Below are 20,044 nucleotides of genomic sequence, written 5' to 3'. Positions count from 1 at the left end.
CGCTTTCATAGGTCACATGATGTTATGGCTTTGTGTGTGTCGGTAGGAACTGGTTCCCTCGGGCATGATGCAGCGGGCACTACGAGGTGTTATCGCATCGCATAACTGTTCAAAAGTTGAGCGTATCACATGGAAGTTATGAATCCACAATTCCTCTGTGAAATTGTGGACTATCATCTCTATCATTGACAGATCAGTCATCCACCACAAACTGCTGCTGAGGAAAAAAAGCTGCACTCACAGAGCCGCAAAAATGTCCTAGTTTAGAGACCTGATACAAAATGATGAAAAAAGTAGCACATGTACACACAGGATAACCCCCCTGTCCTCAGCTACAACCATCAATAGTTATCATTTCTGGGAAACACTGATAATGCGCTGATGCTGATCGACACGCTGTTTATCCCTGCTGTCTCTCTTTGCTGTCCGCTGAGCAGCAGCCGTCACTTCAGAGGCACCTACGAAACATTGTGTTTCAAAAACATGAAATTAATGGCAACAAAAGAAAAGGAGGAAAATAACAGGTAGGGTGATACTTTAAAAGTAACAGAGTGCTAATTTAGAAAATGACGACTCCACTGCTCATTTGTATGTTACTGCAGTACCTCACCTCCGTGAGTTCACGACGTGCTGCAATACGTGAACGTTAGCCAGCTGCAAAGGTTGCAGTGGCAATGGTACATGTGAAAATGGCTGCTGCCCTCACTATCATGCTATGCTGTTTTGAACAGGATTGCCTGTTTTACTCGCATTCAGTAACTACGGTAAAGGCTAATCATGCTTGTGATGAATAAAAACACTCACCATCATGCTCTCCTGTCCTTCAGACCACATGTACTACTTTGAGGGGAAAGACTACAGTAAAGACCCGAGCTCAGAAGACCAGACGAGCTTTGACCGTTTGTTGGAGGAGCAGCTGGCCGAGTTTCAGAGAGCTGCAGGAGAGGGACGAGCTCTGAGACACAAAGCTGGAGTAAGTTCTGTCTCCGTCAGTCACAGCTGATGGCAACGTGTTTAAAAGGAATAATTTGGATCTTTTGGAGTGGGGCTGTATGATGATTTTAAATATACTACATGCTAATTAGATTTTTTTATTATCACAGCCAAAATATGTCAATGCATTTATTTTTATACATTATTATTTTTTGTGCAGTGTCAAATACTCACACTCATACCGCTCTGCACACAATGTGGGCCTCTCAAAATCAGGCTATATAACTATTATACATTAATATGATTTTCTAATTTCATTTCTCAGTTTATTTTTTTTAACCATCCAATTAGTCCTAATCATAAATATCAAATATTCAGTGATTTTCAGAATTTTTAACCCTTTAAATGGCAGGTTTTTGTCATGATACCACTGTTTTTATATGAAGTAAAAATAACACACAAACGTCATCGACAACATCATCAGGTGGAAAATAGTAAAAATTACAAATTCCAAGACAAAAGCCCAGAATGACACCCAGAAATAATCCAAAGCATGTTTTTATGCTTTCATGGCTGTGGGATCAAAAATTGCGGTTTGAATGGGTTTCATTGGGGCATTTTTTTGCACTTAACAGTATAAATGTAACAATTTTGTTACCACAAAATATTTAAGACTTATTGTAGAAGCAGATCTGGAAATTTCAAAATTAAACAAAAATACACAACCTTGCATATATGTATGCCATATGCATGAACACTGCCAAAATTGTAAAAAAAAAAAAAAAAAGAAGAACGTAAAGCGTGTAAAATGTGACGGTTAAAGGGTTAAAGGTGCTATAAAATAATAAAGTCAACATTGTGTGATTTTTTTTTTTTTTTTACTGCACGTTCCCAGGTTTCACTGTCAGTCACTCTTGGGATTCCCACGAGGAAGAGGAAACCTCTCACCGAGGCTGAACTGGAGCTGCGGCGCCAGAGGCGTGAGGAGGCTGCAGCCAAGAGAGCCAAAATTCAGGAGGAGGCGAAGAAGAAGCAACAAGAGCAGAAATATAAGAAAAAGTAAATATTTGTCAATTAAGTAATTTTTCATCTTCTTAGTGACTTCACGAATTAGACGCAGGCTAAGCTGTTTTCTTATCCTGCAGAATGGCGTGGTGGGAGTCGTGCGGCTACAGATCGCGTTGCCTGCCGTCTGTGGACAGCGAAGAAGACGACGAAGAGGAGGACGACAGCAGCGTTTGCTCCACAGACTCTGACAGCATGGCCATCAACTACGTCCTGGGGGATGTTACTCACCCTCACACCGCTCAGGGAGATGCTATCATCGTCCACTGTGTCGGTATGAAACCTTTATAACCTTATCGTTACCATAGCAACATGTCAGTTATCGTGATAAACTGATGTCTCCAGTTTGTCTTGTTTTTGATTAAAGTATGGATTTGTGTGTAGATGACTCAGGCCGGTGGGGACGGGGAGGCTTGTTTACAGCTCTGGAGGTGAGATCAGATGAACCACGGAAGACATATGAGTTGGCTGGCAAGATGAAAGGTGAGATTAACCATGATTACAAAGAAAAGGAAGATTTGTGCCATTTAAGGGAAAATTGGTCACCATTTATGTCATGAGCTCTGGGTAGTCACCAAAAGAATGAGATCGCGGATACGAGCAACTGAAATAAGTTTCCTCTGGAAGATGGCTGCACTCAGCCTTGGAGATCGAGTGAGGAGCTGAAACATCCGGAGGAGAGCCGCTCCTCCTTTGTGCCGAAATGGCCCAGCTGAGGTGGTTCAGGCATCTGATCAGAAAGCCTCCTCGGCGCCTCACGCTAGACGTGTTTTGGGCACGTCCAACAGAATATACCGGAGGGATTACATATCTCATCTGGCCTGGGGATGCCTCGGGGTCCCACAGGAGGAGCTGGAAAGTGTTGCTGGGGGAGAGGGACATCTGGAGGCCTTTGCTCAGCCTGCTGCCCCGGATAAGCAGACGACAGTGGATGGATGGATTTATGTCAGTTATTTGCCTGAGCCTGATCTGACCTGCTTAGTTCGCACTGTAATTTCTAATATATATATATTCTAATTTAACCTTTATCTCACCAGAAAAACCTCGAGATAAAAAATCTCTTTTGTCCTGACCAAGACAGGCAGCAACAAAAGTTACAGACAACATGGAGCAAAAATACAAAACCAAAATATACAACTCCAAAGCAACAATAATAAACACAAAATAAAGTTACCACAAGGAAGGATTAAAAAGTAGCTTAATTTACGCTATAAATAAGAAAATTGTGAGCAAAATCTCGTGGTTGGTGTCGTCAGCAGCTTCCAAACAAACAGCCCATGCCGAAAGTTATCGCAGCAGAATGATTGTTTCTGTTGGCATCAGATGGTAATTTGAGCAATGGCACCATCAGTGTGTGTTTGCTGTCAGCAGCTCAGGCTCTGGCTCGTCCCCACCAGACGCGTCCTTTGGCTGCGAGGTATACTCTAGCTCGAATATCCGAGTCAGCCAAAACACTGAAAAATGTCACTGTCCATAACATCCTCTTCACTCATGTTTTGAGATGCAGTTTTCAATTCTGAAAACATAGGAATAAAACAAAAAGTTCTGTTTTTGAGCAGCGTTAGAGTACGCCTTCCGGCCGCCCAGACGTGAAATCCAGCCTGTTATTCTTCCTGCCTCCAAATTTGTCACTTTCAAGTCAAATGACGGCTCTTGATGGAGGGAGAACTGAAGTTTTTGCAGCTTCGAACTCGGGCTGAGGAATTTGTTGCTCCAATCGACTACATGAAAGACGTAGAGTTTTCCCTTTGCACATCTTCATCTGTAATGTCTGATTGACATAAATGAAAATACATGACAGATTTGAAGTGTAAACATGTTTCAGATTTGGACCTTGGAAATGTGCTGCTCTTCCCCATCGATGACAAACAGTCCAGATTAGACGGCCAGGATCAGGTAGGTTCTGTTAAAATTGAACTCTGCACAGGAAAACTCAAAGCTAACTGGAAATGCATGCTTGGGTCTTTGCAGTAGTAGTGATCAACAGTGTGATACACTGGGTTTGGGTTTAGGTGTGGTTACAAAAATGTGAAGATATGCAGAGCTGCAGCAGATAAAACAGTGGCGGTGATAAAATATTGCTGTTTTGATCTTCTTCCTGTTACCTCAGCTGGCCCTGATTGTCGCACAGCAACGAGACAGAGCGAACAACCTGTCCGGGATCCTTCTGACGGCTCTGGATGAAGGTCTGAAGAAGATCTACGCAGCAGCTAAAAGACACAAGGGTACAGACAAGTACACAATATTAACGTTATTAACCCTTAGCGCCTGCTTGAATACTGCACACACTCGTATCTCTCTGCAAACAAAATGCACTTTTCAAAATCAAGCTTTAAAAAATATTATACATTAATATTATTTTCTCCTTTCATTGAATTATTTTTTGACTAATATCAGTCCAAATCATAATTATAGAATTTTCATAATTTTTTGAGAATTTTAACCCTTTAAATGCTTTTTTTTTTCATGGTGCCGTATGTTTTTAGATGAAAAAAAAGCAAAATAAATGATTTTCAGTATAGTACATGCAGTTGATTTATTTTATTTTTGATCTTCACAGCCTGGGATATGTCAATAATTGGCAGCAACATTACTTGTGAAAGTGCACCTTGTAGAAAAAGCATGTATTTTCTCCATATGCCAAATATGGCAAAAAAAAAAGATGTGATCATGTGGAAAATAGTATAAAATGACTATTTCCAAGGAAAAAGTCCAGACTGACACCCAGAAATAATACAAAGCATGTTTTTACGCTTTGATGACTGTGGGATTGCAGTTTGAATGGGTTTCAATGGCACATTTTTTGCACTTAACAGTCTGAATGTAACTATTTTGTTTCCACGGTGTATTTTATTGTAGGAGCTGAGCTGGAAATTGCCACATTAAACAAAAAGACACAATCATGCATGAACAAACAACAACAATTATGAAAAAATGAAGAATGAAAGGCACGTAAAATGCGCCAATCAGTCCCTAAGGGTTAAACAAAAAGTACAAAATCTTTTTCATGTCGTCTGTAAAATCAAGATATTTTTAGTCATGTCATCTTGTCTGCTGACATTTGTTTCTTGCCAATAACACATTCATGCTGATAATTAAGTCTCTGTGAGGACAGACAGAAAGGAGGGGTATGAGAGTTGTTAGACTTGACTGACAAGATTTGCAGGACATCTTAGCGTCACGTTGTGTCCTCAGGAAAAGTCTCACAACCACAATTAACTGGAGAACAATGCATGAGAAGACTTCAATTTTCTTTCAGGTTACTTGACACAATAGGTGAACACTTAAAGCAAAAATTTTGTGCTACTGCAGTTCAGCTCTAGCAGAGCATTAAACACAGGAAATGCAGGAGGCAGCAGTTCAGGAGATAATTTAAAGATTTGTAACTTGCTTTGTGTAGTATATGTAAATGAACTGTGGTAAATTTCCCTTCATCTCACCAGCGCCAAAATCTCCCTGCTCGTCTCTCAGTTTACAGCTCAGACAAGCTTTTAAAATATTTTTATTTAAAATATTTTTAAAAAGCTAGGGAAAATGCCAAGAAAACTATATTTCTAATTAACATAATTAAATATTCAAAATTATTTTTAAGAAAGCACTTTTTCTCAGGTCAGTTACATGTTTTTGTTGTTTTTTTAACAGTGTCTTTATTTGGGTTTTTAATCATAGCAGATATTACTTATAAATAAAACAGTCTTTGGCGACTTTCTTCTGCAAATTTATCTTATATGTTGACAAACCAAACAAAAACAGCAACAATTAAAAAAAATAAAAAATGTAAAAACATAAAAAAAAATTAAAGCAGACGCCAAAACCAGATTTTATTACATTTATACAAAGTACAGAAATCTTGAATATTACATGGTGTTTTTTTTTTTGCTAATTTTCAGGAATTTTTTTGTACTTTTGTTAATTATTGGGTCATTTCCTCATTGCATTGTCAATATGAACTTTGTCCATGACCATAATATTGTATTGTTGGATGACATAGGCTAAAAATACTGAGATCAAAAGGTAAAAGTACTCAAATTGAAACCAAGATTCTCCTACTGTGTTGCTCATTTCTCACCCATTTTTTGAAGACATGTTTTAGCTCACCATTTTAGCTCAATGAACAACCTTGCACTTTGTCACCCACCCACATGAGCCTATATTAGTCTGGCGGCAGCGCAGTGCATTCTGGTAGTTGTAGGTTTTCTACTTCTTGAGCAAAAGCAAATACAGCACCCCTTTCTCTCTGTTTTCTGTGTTCAAATAGCACAAATTTTAAATGTATCTGTGTCTTTCTACTGCACAGACAGCCCATATTTATGAAAAAAAAAATCTTTTTAGCAGTGAAATATTCATGCTTAGTCATGCTTACCTTTGTTTTTTTTTCCTCTACAAAGCAAGCGTACATCTTCCTCGCATCGGCCACTCCACAAAAGGCTTCAACTGGTACGGCACAGAGAGGCTCATCAGGAAACACCTGGCCTCCAGAGGCATCCCCACGTTCATGTATCTTTCAAAATCTAAAATGTTATATTTCAGAGAATCTCTGAATTTTGGAGTCATTTTCCCTTAACTCACCTGACAGATACTATCACAACAGAGCAGCAAAGAAAACGGCTCCAGGTCTGACGCCCACACCTGTGACCTCATCCTCAACTTCCTCCCTTTTACCACAGCCGCACGACTCCGACAGGCTGTCTGAAGACGAGACAGAGGCAGAAACCCCCGGCCCTTCAGCTGCTCCTCAGAGCCGCGGCCCCACAGAGCTCCCAGATTTCATGAGGGGGGTCCGTGTGTTTTTCTACAACCTGCCTGCATCAGAGAGGAAGAGGCTGTCCCGCTACCTCATCACATATCCTTCAGACCGGAAGCATTGTGCTTTTGAACTGAAATGATTGTTGTCAGATAATTCATGATATATGTCCAGGATGTCTGTAGGTCCTTAAAAAGTCTTTAAAAGTCTTAAAAGTCCAGTGTGGTGGATTTAGAGGGACAAATTTGCAAAAATGTGATAATAATTGAGAAATCCATGTTGCCCCGCCATGTTTCTGCAGTACTTGAAAACGGACAAACCAGAAGCTGCCTCTAGATAGGGACAGTCACGTTTTTGTGTTGGCCACGGGCAATGAATTTTTGGGGAAAAAAGACTGAATTTTTCATGTGAAATTGCCTCATTACATATTTTCTGTTTTAAATCGGTGAGTTCCCTTTGTTTTGGAAAGGAGGAAACAATAATAATAATAATAATACATTTTATTTATAGAACTCAAAGACGCTTTACATAGTAAAAATGATCAAAGAATGCAAATAATATACAAGAGTACAAATTAAACATAATAATACAACATAATGAACATCTAAACAGTTAATACTAAAGCAGTTCTAACTGGAAGTGGAGAAGTTTCACCTAATCCTCACTGCTAGATGCCACTAAATCCCACACACAGGTTCAGTGTTGTAAATGTGAGGCTTTAATAGTCATTAATTGTGTTTTCGAGGCCACCATTTCACCTAATTTCATTTTTTCATCTCTTGATTTGTTTTTGTTTTGTGAGTCCCCACGCTTCAGCATGAAGGTCCGCGTATCTGATGTTACAAATCTGTAAACGACTAATTTCCCTGACACATAAACTTAAGTTTAAACATAGACTAGTCGAGTAGTCTAAAAGTAAAAAAACATTCAGAGAAGTCAAAATTGAGCAAAATTTAACCTATAAAACATACTAAAGTATTGCACATATTATATGAGCCATTTAATATCATTTATCCCATTTTTCAATAGCAAAAACGTAATTTAATCGCCGCCAAAATGTGTAACACTTTGCACATTAATCTGCGCTATTTATATTGTTAAAAAATGATGTTCATTTATAAAGCAACATTTGACTAGGGCAACATGACATTTTTGTGTAAAGCATGTTTTAACTAAAATATTAATTATTTCAATAACATGTTTAACCAACTAGTATTTCAGGTGCAGGCTAGTGGGGGTAGCAATGTTTAACCAACCAATCACCTAATAATGCACATCCCGACTTTAATCCCAGCGCAGTATCTAATGCCGTTTTTTCATGCACTTACCTGTCAGCTAAATGTAGCTTAACCTAAATCACTCAACAATCATATTCCTGCATCAATCCTGCCTCTGCATGGGACCACATATGTACTACTATGCTCTAATAACACCAAAAGACTCTTAAATATAGTTAAAAATAATCTTGAAAAAGGTCTTAAAGCATCAAATGTAAGTGTCTGATACCTGAAGACACCCTGATGTCAAAAGCATAAAAATCTCACTACAGTGAAATAAAGATTTGTAGTCAGAAATGTCCTTAGCTGCAGTGCACTTATGATGGAGATGAGGAGGAGATCATGAGTCCGGAGGTCACACACATCGTCGCAGAGGTGGAGAACAGCGTCCACTCGCTTGTCAGTATCTTCACTGATTAATTTGCACGCTGCCAAAAATGCCCGAACCCAAAATGATTTATTTATTAAAAATGTACTGTGTGCTTTGTGTGACTCAGGAGCTCCAGGATCTGGTGCGTCAGTACACGCAGGCTGTCCCCGTGCAGAAGGACTGGCTGGAGTCCTGCTTCTCCAAACAACGAAGAGTCGACACTTCCCCGTTCCTCCATCGGCTCAGATAACACTCTGCTTCATTGTTTTTTTAAACTCTCTTTTTTTATTGAAACTATTCTTCTGGGTCAAGCTTGAGTTAAATTCGGGGGGTTACTTGAAAATGCAATTTGTGTTAAATTATATCAAAACAGTTTACAATTACCGATTTATAGGTAGTTTATTATTATTGCTGTGTCATGACAATTATCTTTATAATCACACTTGATTATAAAACATCTGATGAAACAAACACACACATTTAAAAACCAAAGAGCTAAAAAGAAATGCACGTCACTTGCTACATTATAAGTATGGGTGCGAATCACCTGAGGCCTTACGATACTTCAGTCACAATACATTATTGCAATTTTTAATGTTTTTTGATATGATGAGGATTGGAATAACATATATTAAGATTATTACTTTTTTTGAAACCACAAATGAAACTTTGCCAACATCTGTATTATTTAATAAGTTAAAGTTCACTTCAATCATTCTCACTGTAGCAAAATGTTTCTAGTGGACTAAAAAAGCACTTTTGTTATTTTAGGAAGCCAACAAAAGTTAAATTTGTATTTCCGACTTTTGGCAATTTATACACTGAAAAGGGAAAAACAGTATTTGGCATCTCTGTGCCAATGAAACATTTCCATGCAAAGTATTGCAATACTATGCTGTATCAATTTATTTTCCCACCCCATAAAAATACTACTGTTATCTGTCATATAACATTTTGATATGAAGTGTTCACTGGAAAGAACAGCTATAAAACTTGCAGTTTATCCTGATGCAGAGCTTATTTTTCCCAGTTTCCCAGACTTTCTTCAAGTCACTAGATAATCAAAATATTTCATGTGCAACCAGCATCTTTGTGCATCATCCAAATCAATATTTGTTTTTATGTTATTAAACAAAGTATTGCTGCAGGTTTCAATAAAAAGAGCAATAGAAAACAAACTCATTTCTGTCAGTCAAACAGCACATTAAACAATATTTCTTCTCAGTCTGAAACACAGTCGAGTTTCAACAGAAAGTAGTAAAATACCAGATCTCAGCTGCGCACAGTTTGTTTTTTTATATAAATTACAACCTTTGAAACCTGAGCAAAATGGCTTTATTTCTTTCAAAAGCATGGGAGGAAGGCAATTATCAACTTCACAAGAAATTACCCCAAAAATTGGAAAGTAATCAGTAAAAAAGTACAGGAAAATTATCAGATAATAAGCAATAAAAAGGTGTAGTAAAATATAAAATAAAACAAACAAACAAGAAAATGGCCTGAATGGCCTTAAACAAAATAAATAAATAATGCTTATATTTTGTAACAAAAATTTAAAATGTATAAATATATTTTTTGGACATTTTTCCCCATTTTTTAAAAATATCTAATAGTCCCCCCAATTTTGAGGTCATTTTTCTTTTCAACTTTTAACACTTTTGCAATTTGCGGGGAATTTCTTACCAAGTTTTTCCCTGTTTACAAAGAAAATCAAACCAATTTCTGAGGCTTCAGAGGTTTAAATGCTTGTGAAGAGCATCTAAATGCTGCATAAGAAGAAGCATCACTTAAGTCTTTAAAAGAATATTTTGCACGCTGCTCTTGCTCAGCATCACAATTTATTGGTTATACTAACGTTTCTACTAACATACTAACAATATTCAAGAAATACTCTCGACAAAGATCCATATGTTGTGATTTTTAGCAAGACTAGTGTCATTACCTTTTCAAGATATATATAAATTATTTAATGCATAACTTTAAGTACCATATTGATATTTTATCATGGTTTCGGTCCATAAATCATCAGCTTCTCGCTCTTTACTACACAGAGTTAAACACAAGAGCCGCAGGTAACACAAGGGATGTAGTAAAACTAGCCTATCAATATTATTAATGGGTCTATATGAGCATTCGTTAATATGTTTTACCTCCATTTATTATTTTTTTTACTTACTGGTTAAACTTTGCAGTGTTGGTGGTAAAAATTAAAAGATCTATCCATGCACTATTAACTTCACCATTTTCCTCTGAGACTTCGCCTATGTTGGGTTTGGAGTCCATAGCTAGTCAATCACTTTTGAGATTTGGCAAAATTTAGCAGAAAAGGCACCAAAGCCACAGAAATATGATGCATATTTTAGTTAATGAAATGCTAATACATTTTCACATTCTGTGTACAGGCTACATATTTATGCAATTGAAAAATTGAATGAAAATCTTTTGAAAAATAATCGCCATTCATTTCCATATAATTAATCAGAGACACAGGAGCCACTGTAGAGGGGCCAAAGAGCCGCATGTGGCTCTAGAGCCACAGGTTGCCTACCCCTTCTCTAAACAAAGAAATGTTGTTTTTTTAAATTATTATTTGTAAGTAAAATCAGGAGTCACCTTCCTGTAACAGCTGCTGTGTGGGAGGTTCGTGCTGACGCAAGTGCTGCCTGGTTACAGTTGATTCAGTAGAAACACTAATTAACCCGAGTTTGTGTCATAAATATAGGCTACTCTGTGTGTGTGTGTGTGTGTGTGGGAGGCTGAAAGGTGGAGTTAGTCAGCTGGGCGGTGCTGCTCAGCTGGAAACTGTACAGCACAGTGCTCTCGTGCGCAAATATTTGTCTTTTACCTCGCGGAGACAACACGAAAAGGACGTCTGTATGTTTAGAGTTTATTCGTGTCATTTACGTTAAAGTCGTTACGCTTTTTTTGTTTGTTTGTTGTTGTTTTTTTTAACCAAAATACCTTTTAAAGGTCACATTTTTGCCGGTAATTTTGTGGACGCACGCGGAGGCTGAGTTACCTGACTCGTCCATTTACAGCAGTGACGGTAAGTTTCGTCAGGTAATTGCACTTGACTTACACAACATGTTGCCTGTTTGTTTTCCACATATAAAGTTGTTTACGTGTACTTTTGTCGCTTTTAATCAAACGCCAGTTTACACGCAAGTAAGCAGCCTTTCACTGACAAAGATCTTTATTTAGCTGTTATAACCTTAACCGTCACTCTTGAATTGTGTTTAAAAGATCATTTCAGTGCTAAAAAAATATTGTTCCAACCAAAGTTTATAAAAACTGCGTCAACATGTGTTATTGGAGGTGTGTTTTTTGTGTTAAAGTGAATAAAATCAGCACGGAATAAAAGGTTAGACGGAGCCTATCTGGGTCAGTTACACAGTGGAAAGTGCAAACTGTGTGTGTGCGCGACCACAGAGGTTTTTAATGAGTGTGTACTTACATTTACAGGAACTATCAGTGGTTTATTGGAGGATAACAACACCTAAAGTGAAGTTTTATTGACTTACATTCATATTAAGTATCTTTATGTTGCACTGAGTTATGGAAAAATTAATTTATGTGACTTTCAGAACAAAACAAATTAATAAATGAATGTATATTTACATTTACAGGAACTACTAGGGGTTTATTGTAGGGTTACAACACTTAAAAGTGAAATTTTATAGACCTACATTCATATTAAGCCTTTATGGATTTATGGAAACATTATGTATCTCTGAAATTAATAAGCATATTTACATTTCAAAAATTAATGTATATTGCCCTGAAAATAACTTTTTGTGTCAAAATTAGCATATTGTTTTTAGCTGATAACAACACAGACTTTTAAATGCTGTTTGTGGGAAGCTGGTTTTTAGTGTCTGTTATGAATAATGCTGTGAACAGAACTGTGGGAATATAGCTGTGAATTATCTTATTACTGAGAAATCCAGAGTCTTTTGACTCTTTTGAAAGCTTTGTGGTTTTCCCATCTGAGTCTTGTTTCTGTCAGCCAGAGGCATCATGTCTTCATTCCCACAAGTGAGCTGATTTGTCTCTTGAGAATTTACCCACCAAACATTTTGAGAAAAGTCCCCTGTGTGGGTGAAACTTGAAATGTGGGCTCATGTAAATGCAAACCAGCAGCAGAAGTGTGGGATGTTACAGTTTTACTTTATATGTGTTGAAATGCAAAATTTAGCCTGTTTTACTTTCAAATATTGTGTTATGTGTCGTCAGTTTGGTTAATTATTCGAAATGTCTTCCACAGAATTTCAGGTGCATCTTAAACCGGACACACATGGATGTCTCGAGGCGGCCCAATGATGCTCCCCACTTCAATCTACTCAGCTTCAGCACCCAATAGGTAAAAACAAAAAACACTGCTACAATATGCGGGACACAACTCAACATGCTGCTTTTTGCTGTTCAGTTTATATGCAAATATTTTAATACGGATGTTGTTTCAACTCGCCACTGTAGATCTCTGACCTTGATAAGAAATAATGACAGCAGAGCGCACTGTTGCGCTCTGCAAACCTGTGAGAGTGAAACAGCAGCTCCACAGAAAGTGACGGTCAACCTTATTAATATTCATCTACATTAATGATGCTAAGGAATCTACCAATTAATAGTGTTTTTAACTCATTATTTATTACTCTTTTTTTTTTAATTATTTAATATTATTATTACAACAATTTTCCTCAAATGGGGGACATTTTTGTTTATTTTTTATTGTTGATTTATTTTTTTAGATTATTTTTTATAGACCACTATTACATTCATTGATTTAATTTTATTTACATATGTATATTTAAATTTATTCTTAATTAATTTTTAATTTTTTTTTGTTAGTCTGTAATTGTTATTATTTTTACAATTTTCCCCAAATAGAGGCCAATAACTTATCTATTTATTTATTTATAAATTACTCTTACCAACTATTTTATTTTATTTTTCCATGTTTACTTTTAGTTCTAATTTTCTTTTTATTATTTCAATCTATATTATTATTTTTTATCATTATGTCTATTAAAATTTCTTCCTCAAATGGAAGAAAATAAATAATCTACTATTCATGTATTAATTTTTATTCAGCCTTTATTATTCAAATATTATTGTCATTATGCTTTCCATGTACTGAGTGTATTTTCCTGTCTGGAAATGGCATTAAACCTTAGACACTGCTGATAAATAATCGCCCTGAAAATTTCAATTAATAAAACTGTAAGAAAAAATAATAAAATCTGTTTCTCCCTCACAGTCACGTCAGCCAGCTGAGCAGATACTTTTACAGCCATCACAACACGCCTGAAGAGGACGATGAGACCATGAGCACAGAGGAGCGAGAAGCCAGCACAGTCCACAAGCCGGACTCCATCTCTGACCCTAATGGCCACCGCCGCCCTCTGGAGCACGCCGTCTTCTCCGGTGACTCCCTGTTCAGCAGACAGCAGCTGGACCGACAGCAGGAAAACACACACACTGTCCCTCATCCTGCCTCCAGCTTCTGCTCCTACCAGCCTCCCCGCAGCTTACCTGCCGGGTACGGCCAGCCCACTCCGTTCCCCAGCCAGGCTGACGGCGCCTGGCTCCACCCGAGCTTCGCCAGCAGCTGGTCGGGGTATCCCAACAGCCTGCCGTCCTCTCTGAACCGCAAAGATTACTCCGGCTGCTCTGGAGACAGCTGCCTCTCAGGGTACAAGTTCCTGTCGCTCCCTGGCAGCACCTGCATGAGCAGCTTAGAGCAGCCGCTCTCTCTCTGCTCCAACCCGCCTTCAGGCAACATGTGTCACCACACGTTATCTCCATACTCGTGCTCGCCACAGGGAGCCCCCTGCTGCGCTCAGTGCCCTGCAGACGCCTTCAACAGGGGGCCCATGGCCAACAAACACCCCTGGCCTCAGTACCACCCAGCGCACGGCCCGTACCGTAAGTCTACCACTTTTTTTTACGCAGACACCATGGCACACAGAGGGGAGAAACATATGCCACAAAATTTTGAATGTCGCTTATTTTTCTCCATTCTGGTAGAGCTGCACAATTAACTAAATATCAACCGTTTAACACTTACATTGATATCAGTTTTTCTTCTTTCACAAGCATTAAGACCTCTAAAACATGAGAAAAGGGTTTGTTTCGTTCATGGCGAAAAATGCAATGAGCAGCTTGTCAAGAAAAGTCCCACAAAGTGCAAAAAACAAACAAAAAAACCCCCAAAAAAATAGGGAAAAATGTCCAGAAAACAAAATTCCTAAATCTTATAATTATATATCTAAAACTATATTTAAAAAAGAATATATATATGTATATATGTATATGTATATATATATATATATTTCCCCTTATTTATTTACTTTTATTTTTTGTTGCTTCTTTTAAGGTAATTTTCTTCAAGAAATCTTGTGCTATTTTTTGGCCATTTCCATTTAGTTGCTCATTGCCTTTTTCCTATGTTTTTGAACAAAATCAAAAAAAAGTGTCCCCTGCATCCCCTCGAAATATACACTTTTGCACAGACACATGCTGCATGGCATTCAGAAAACAATGACGAGCAGTAAACTAATGCTGCTTCACTATCTGAAGCACAATCCCTTTAACCCCTTGAAACCTGAGCAGAGTGGCTTGATTTCTGCCAAAAACATGGAAAGTAGCTGAGTAGCCTTTTTGCCATGTTTTTTTTGGAGAAAACGGTGTAAATGCTTGTTTAAGGCGTCTGAAAACAGCACAAGAAAACTGATGTTGATCCAGGTTTCAAAGGGTTAATGGATTTTTCTGTCTTTCTTTAGATCCAGGCGCTTGCAGACTTCCTGGAGCTGGATACACACACATGTAAGTTTTTTAATATAATCACTGTTTCCACCTTCATGGAAAACCTGGAAAAAGTCTGAAATTTCACAATAAAAATGTTCAGTCTTGGAAAAGTCAAGAAAGTGGTAGATATCTCTGAAAGTTTTAGAAAAATCGTGAAATTGTGTTGTGTGTAACGGAAGTGTTGTAGTAATCTTAGGTTTGTAACCTTTGACATAATGTTAGAAAACGGCACATTTTTTCTGTAGTGGTTGACGGTGGTTCTTCATTTTCTCCCCACCTCCCCTCTCACCTTTTACGTCTGTCAGTGACGTTTGAATAGAGTTTGAATCAGATGTGTTTGAAAAAAGTGCAATAGGAAAAACATTACAATGGATACCCGAAAAGCCATGAAAAAGTTTTGAAATTTTGTCCGGGAAAATATGTGTGAACATTGAAAATTTCTGCATCACAGTGAGCATCTTTGAGCCACTCTTGCTGCATGTTTTTAACTCATTATCTTTAATTTACTGCAGCGGCCGCAACGCTCCCGCGAAAGAGAAGCACCCTCCTCCGAGCACGTCGCTCTCTCTGGAGCAGAGTAAGTGTCCATCAGTCCGTCTGCAGGTCATCAAATTATTTACCAATATGTCTGTTTATGCTCCTTCATTATTTAACCGTTGTCTCAAATACAGGGAAGGTGTTTGTCACTTATGAAGCGGACAACGACAAGCACGTCAACGAGATCATCAACTTTGTAGCTCTGCTGCGACACAATGGCTTTGACACACACGTACGTATAACGTGTTTTTATGTTTTGTCACGAGCTGTTAAATAAAATTGAATGTTGCATGTTTTTTTTTAGGGGGCGAACTTTTTGACTGATGTGTTCATTTGTTTCAGATTGATATTTTTGAGCAGCAGTTCAGGAGTATAAGCAAGATAGACTTCATGGAGCGGTACCTCAGCGAGGTAAGACGCTTTCCAAAATAAAAAATGCATAAAAAGACGAAGCCCTTCTTATGCAGTAATCTGCTTAACTGGGGACGTTGTTGCATCATCTTGAGCTCATTTTCTTCCTGCAAGAGTGAACATGTTTTATCAAGCATGTATAACTCTGAAAATATCTCAGTGAGCGTTTGCAAAGCAGTGATATTTCTTTTGCCCCCTCACCCAGAAAGAGTACCTGATCATCATCATCATCAGTCCCAAGTACTACGAGACAGTGACGGCCTCCCCGGTCGGCCTGGAGAACGACGAGAGGACCTTCAACACCGTCTACATACATAAACAGGTGGGCAGCTCTTACCGAGTCCAAACGAAGAAATATTCACTATAAAATCTTTTAATTTGATCCCTTAAGTCTCCTTTTTTTTCATCCGTTTTGCATTTAGCTCCAGAATGAGTTCATCCAAAATGGGAGCAAGAATTTCAGGTTTATTCCCATCGTGTTCCCCGGAGCTAAAAAGGTTAGTTTCTTTGCCTCATGAAAAGGAGAATAAACTCATTGATCTTTATTCACATCCTGCTGTGTGATTATGCAATTTCCTGTGCGGGTAAACACACCGTACATATGTACAGTGACACACTATATGAGGATTTCCTTTTAAATATTTGCAGAGCAAAGACAAAATTTGCGTCGCTGTCTGTGTTTTGAAGGAACATTGCGGAAGATTTCGGGAGTTTTTGTGTTGTCTAGCGGTGAGGATGGCGGATCGCAACCATCTGAAACTTTTCCCAGTCAGTTTATTATTTTGGGAGCTGAATTAGCCGCAGAGGTGTCTTCCTCTCCAAAACAAACGGACTGAATTTAAACAGGTCAAACCACTAAATGAAGCTGCTTCATATTACAAATCAATGCGCCTCCAACGCTGTTTGGCATGTCGGAGACCACCGCCCTCTTCTGTATGCTCATCTTTTTTCTTTGATAATTTAAGATGCAGAAGTTCAGGAGGTTTGGAGTGGGAGCAGAATTATTAGTAGGGGTCTTCTTCTCTCCAAAACAAACGGATAAGATGATTTAAACCATTAAAAACACTGAATAAAGCAGTTTCATGATTAAATAAATCAGCATTTTTCCGATGCTCTCCAGGCAGGGGCTGCTAATGACGGTGTGCAACACGAATGGCCCTATTCAGGCCTTTTCTGCAATTTTATACAAAACCAAACACCGACAGCATCATGCTACTCCAGTGTGTGACTATAGACAGCATGCCGGCATTGCAGAAATAAAACGGCATTGAGTATGATAGAAAACAGCACACGAACACCTCTTTCTCAACAATAATGGCTTTACATGGCAATAACAATCCTCTAACTTCTCTGTTATATGGCGGCCGATCTCGTCCTCTGCTCGACGGGTAAGGAGCTCTCGAATTGTTTTCTTAAGTTGTGGATATTTTTGGCTGCTGTTCTTCTGCGAGTTAGCCGCTAACTGCTATCAGCTGCTATTTAAAATCTGCCATGGTGGTTTGCATGAATAACACACCGTCAAAACATCACATCCGTCCTGCCAGCTGTCCCCTTTACAGAGACACTGTTTCGGCTCTTTTACTGAAGATGAATCTATCTTACGATTCCACATTGCGCCTTTTATACAGAACGGCGAAGTGGCATAATGGCACAATATTTCCACCTTGAACAGGAAGTGTAAAGGAGGCTAGTGTGTGATTTGTCCATTCTGGGCTGCTGTAGAAACATGACGGTGCAACATGGTGATCTCCATGGATGAGAATCCGCTCTCTGTGTAGATATAAACGGCTCATTTAAAAGTAACAAAAACTTATTTTCAGTTGATTATACACCAAAGAAAACATACTCGATATATCATATTCAATTTCTGCAGATAAATCCCCCTAAATCCTGCACACTGGACCTTTCTCCTCAGCCGTCTGATTGTCTTTCTCTTCTGTGTTTCTATGATCATAGTGTCACGTCCCAAACTGGCTCCAAAACACGCATATTTACGAATGGCCGCTCCATCGGGATGACATCCTGCGGCGGCTGATGAGGGTCGAGAAGTACAATCCACCTCCTATCGGGGAACTACCGACTATTGTTTCCATCCCCATATAGAGACCTCCGACCTGTAGACTCAGACTGGACTGAAATCTTTGAAAGAAACTTGCTCTCTGGAGAACTGCTGGTCATTCTTGAGGTGAACGGGAAAACACGTCCAGAACGCTTTTATGTTTCCTGAGTTTAAGTGTGATGTTAAAGGAATACTTCGATCCTCAGGAAAACAACATTTGTCAGTTACTCACCCCATGTTACACTGAAAACTGAGGAAAACTCTGTTTTTCTAGTATGCCTCCATGCTGAATGAAGAATCCAGAAACAGAAAATTCTTGAAAAATTGAAGTCGTAGTTGTCTGCTTAAGTGTTGCCATCCGTGCGTTCAACTTGTAATTTAGTCCTTTTTTGCACCTTTTTGTCCAATCAAAGGATAACTCATGGCATTGAGGACAGTTTTTTTCCTTCGTGCCGGTGATAGCCGTGGCTGGAGGCATTATGTTTTCTGGTTGTCCAACCGGCACATTCTTCACATTCTTGTTTCTTCAAGAAAACCTTGAGGGAAATTCTTCAAATCTGACACAAACAGTTACTCGGACTCTGAGCTGATTAGATTTTGATGTTTAAAGGTAGAAAGTAGAATGCAGATTTATTAGTCATTTTTTTAAACAAAGTTTAAAAGGCAAAATTATAGTTACAAGTTGAAGGATGAGTTGATTAAATTCACCAGCTACGAGGCGTCCAGTGGCTCAGTTGGTAGAGCAGGTGCCCCAAAAATCACCAGCTACTATGAAATTTCCATCTGATTGCTCAGGCGTGTTGCTGCTTGTGGCATAATTTAATTCCTGCAGTGCATTTTTAAAATTTGCATCAGAAAGATAAAGGTCAAGGTCACAGTGACCTTGCATCCATCTCATTTTTGTGAACTGGATATCTCAAGATGTCCTTGAAGTAGTTTCCTCAAATTTTACACAAACATCCATTTCAACTCAAGAATGAACTGATTCGAATCTGGTGGAGGAAAATCAAGGTCATGGTGACGTCATCCAATGCATTTTTAGCCGTAACTCAAGAACCCTCAAAAAACACCTTGAAACTGTGCTGATTTTATAGATCCTGATCTGTTTTTTGAAGCATTCATGTTTTAACAGACATGGATGTAAAGTGCAGTGTGGTGCGGGGAGGCGTCCAACCGCGTGACGCGTTTCTCGGTATCGGTGGAGTCTGAGAACAAAGCTTTGTCACTTTCAGTTTAGTTCCGCGTCAGAAAATAGAAGTACGGATCCTACAGCTGGATCAGTGGCCTTGGATCATCCTGCAAAGGTTGTGTGAGAGTTTGTAAACTGATGTTTTGATACAGTTTTGCTGTTGTTCAAAGCGAGCTCCTCACTCTCACCTCAGTGTTTGGATTGTTCATTCACAGTGGAGGCATGGGAGAAAACAACTTTTTTTCAGGTTGAATATTTGATGTAAAGATGATTATCTGGGGGTTAATGTATTCCTTTAAGGGTGCTGTGTGATCTTTTCTACTGGAATATTTTGTTTAAGTGTAATTAGTGCCTTTAAATTCCACATAACTCACAGAAAAATGCCAGTTTTTGATGTGAATTGGAGGTAATATATTGCTTTTGGTCTCAGTGTGCACCACGCTGCATGTTGATGTTTACTGGTGCTACTTGAGGTTAATTACCTTCACAACCTGACAAGTACAATGTTTATTCTTGAAAAGCAGAATTTAAAATTCATGGCTTATCTAATTTGAACATGTATGATTGTAAATGAAAGATTTTTGATATTTAATTGGGACTCACGTGTGCACGTGTTCTATAATTAAAGAGATGACAGATATGATGAATAGTT

At 38.5% G+C, this 20,044-nt stretch overlaps 2 protein-coding genes across 5 annotated transcripts in view; both read left to right on the top strand.

Moving 5' to 3' along the window:
* Window positions 1–11,336, top strand: part of chd1l (chromodomain helicase DNA binding protein 1-like) — a 20,478-nt gene extending 9,142 nt beyond the window's left edge. For all 3 annotated transcript variants that reach the window (XM_042484052.2, XM_042484053.2, XM_088078035.1), the window contains 10 exons: window positions 828–973; window positions 1,829–1,992; window positions 2,079–2,272; window positions 2,383–2,481; window positions 3,824–3,894; window positions 4,109–4,223; window positions 6,387–6,495; window positions 6,575–6,841; window positions 8,337–8,418; window positions 8,517–11,336. In XM_042484052.2, the coding sequence (XP_042339986.2) occupies window positions 828–973; window positions 1,829–1,992; window positions 2,079–2,272; window positions 2,383–2,481; window positions 3,824–3,894; window positions 4,109–4,223; window positions 6,387–6,495; window positions 6,575–6,841; window positions 8,337–8,418; window positions 8,517–8,639 (1,370 nt within the window). In that variant the 3' untranslated portion in view covers window positions 8,640–11,336. The remainder of the gene's footprint in view (window positions 1–827; window positions 974–1,828; window positions 1,993–2,078; window positions 2,273–2,382; window positions 2,482–3,823; window positions 3,895–4,108; window positions 4,224–6,386; window positions 6,496–6,574; window positions 6,842–8,336; window positions 8,419–8,516) is intronic.
* Window positions 11,294–20,044, top strand: traf3ip2l (TRAF3 interacting protein 2-like). 2 transcript variants are annotated; one of them, XM_042484110.2, is made up of 10 exons: window positions 11,294–11,435; window positions 12,654–12,749; window positions 13,647–14,314; window positions 15,172–15,214; window positions 15,709–15,773; window positions 15,868–15,965; window positions 16,076–16,144; window positions 16,350–16,466; window positions 16,567–16,641; window positions 18,101–20,044. In XM_042484110.2, the coding sequence occupies exons 2-10, from the start codon at window positions 12,688–12,690 to the stop codon at window positions 18,245–18,247; spliced, it is 1,344 nt and encodes a 447-aa protein (XP_042340044.2). In that variant the 5' UTR covers window positions 11,294–11,435; window positions 12,654–12,687; the 3' UTR covers window positions 18,248–20,044. The 2 variants fall into 2 exon arrangements, with proteins under 2 accessions (XP_042340044.2, XP_087934162.1); XM_088078036.1 differs by lacking the exon at window positions 11,294–11,435 and adding an exon at window positions 11,509–11,890.

This window comes from Plectropomus leopardus, chromosome 5, assembly GCF_026936395.1.
Source record: "Plectropomus leopardus strain MGB_pleo_1.0 chromosome 5, ASM2693639v1, whole genome shotgun sequence".
Taxonomy (NCBI): domain Eukaryota; kingdom Metazoa; phylum Chordata; class Actinopteri; order Perciformes; family Serranidae; genus Plectropomus; species Plectropomus leopardus.
The sequence above is the reverse complement of the archived record's forward strand: the minus strand, read 5'-3'. Positions and strand labels throughout refer to the sequence as shown.

What these genes read in the sequence shown, in the direction of transcription:
- traf3ip2l (XM_042484110.2), top strand. Translation starts at nt 12,688, where the DNA reads ATGTCTCGAGGCGGCCCAATGATGCTCCCCACTTCAATCTACTCAGCT. An exon ending in CCCAGCGCACGGCCCGTACC is followed by an intron (nt 14,315 to 15,171) that starts GTAAGTCTACCA and finishes GTCTTTCTTTAG; the next exon opens with ATCCAGGCGCTTGCAGACTT. An exon ending in ACAATGGCTTTGACACACAC is followed by an intron (nt 15,966 to 16,075) that starts GTACGTATAACG and finishes CATTTGTTTCAG; the next exon opens with ATTGATATTTTTGAGCAGCA.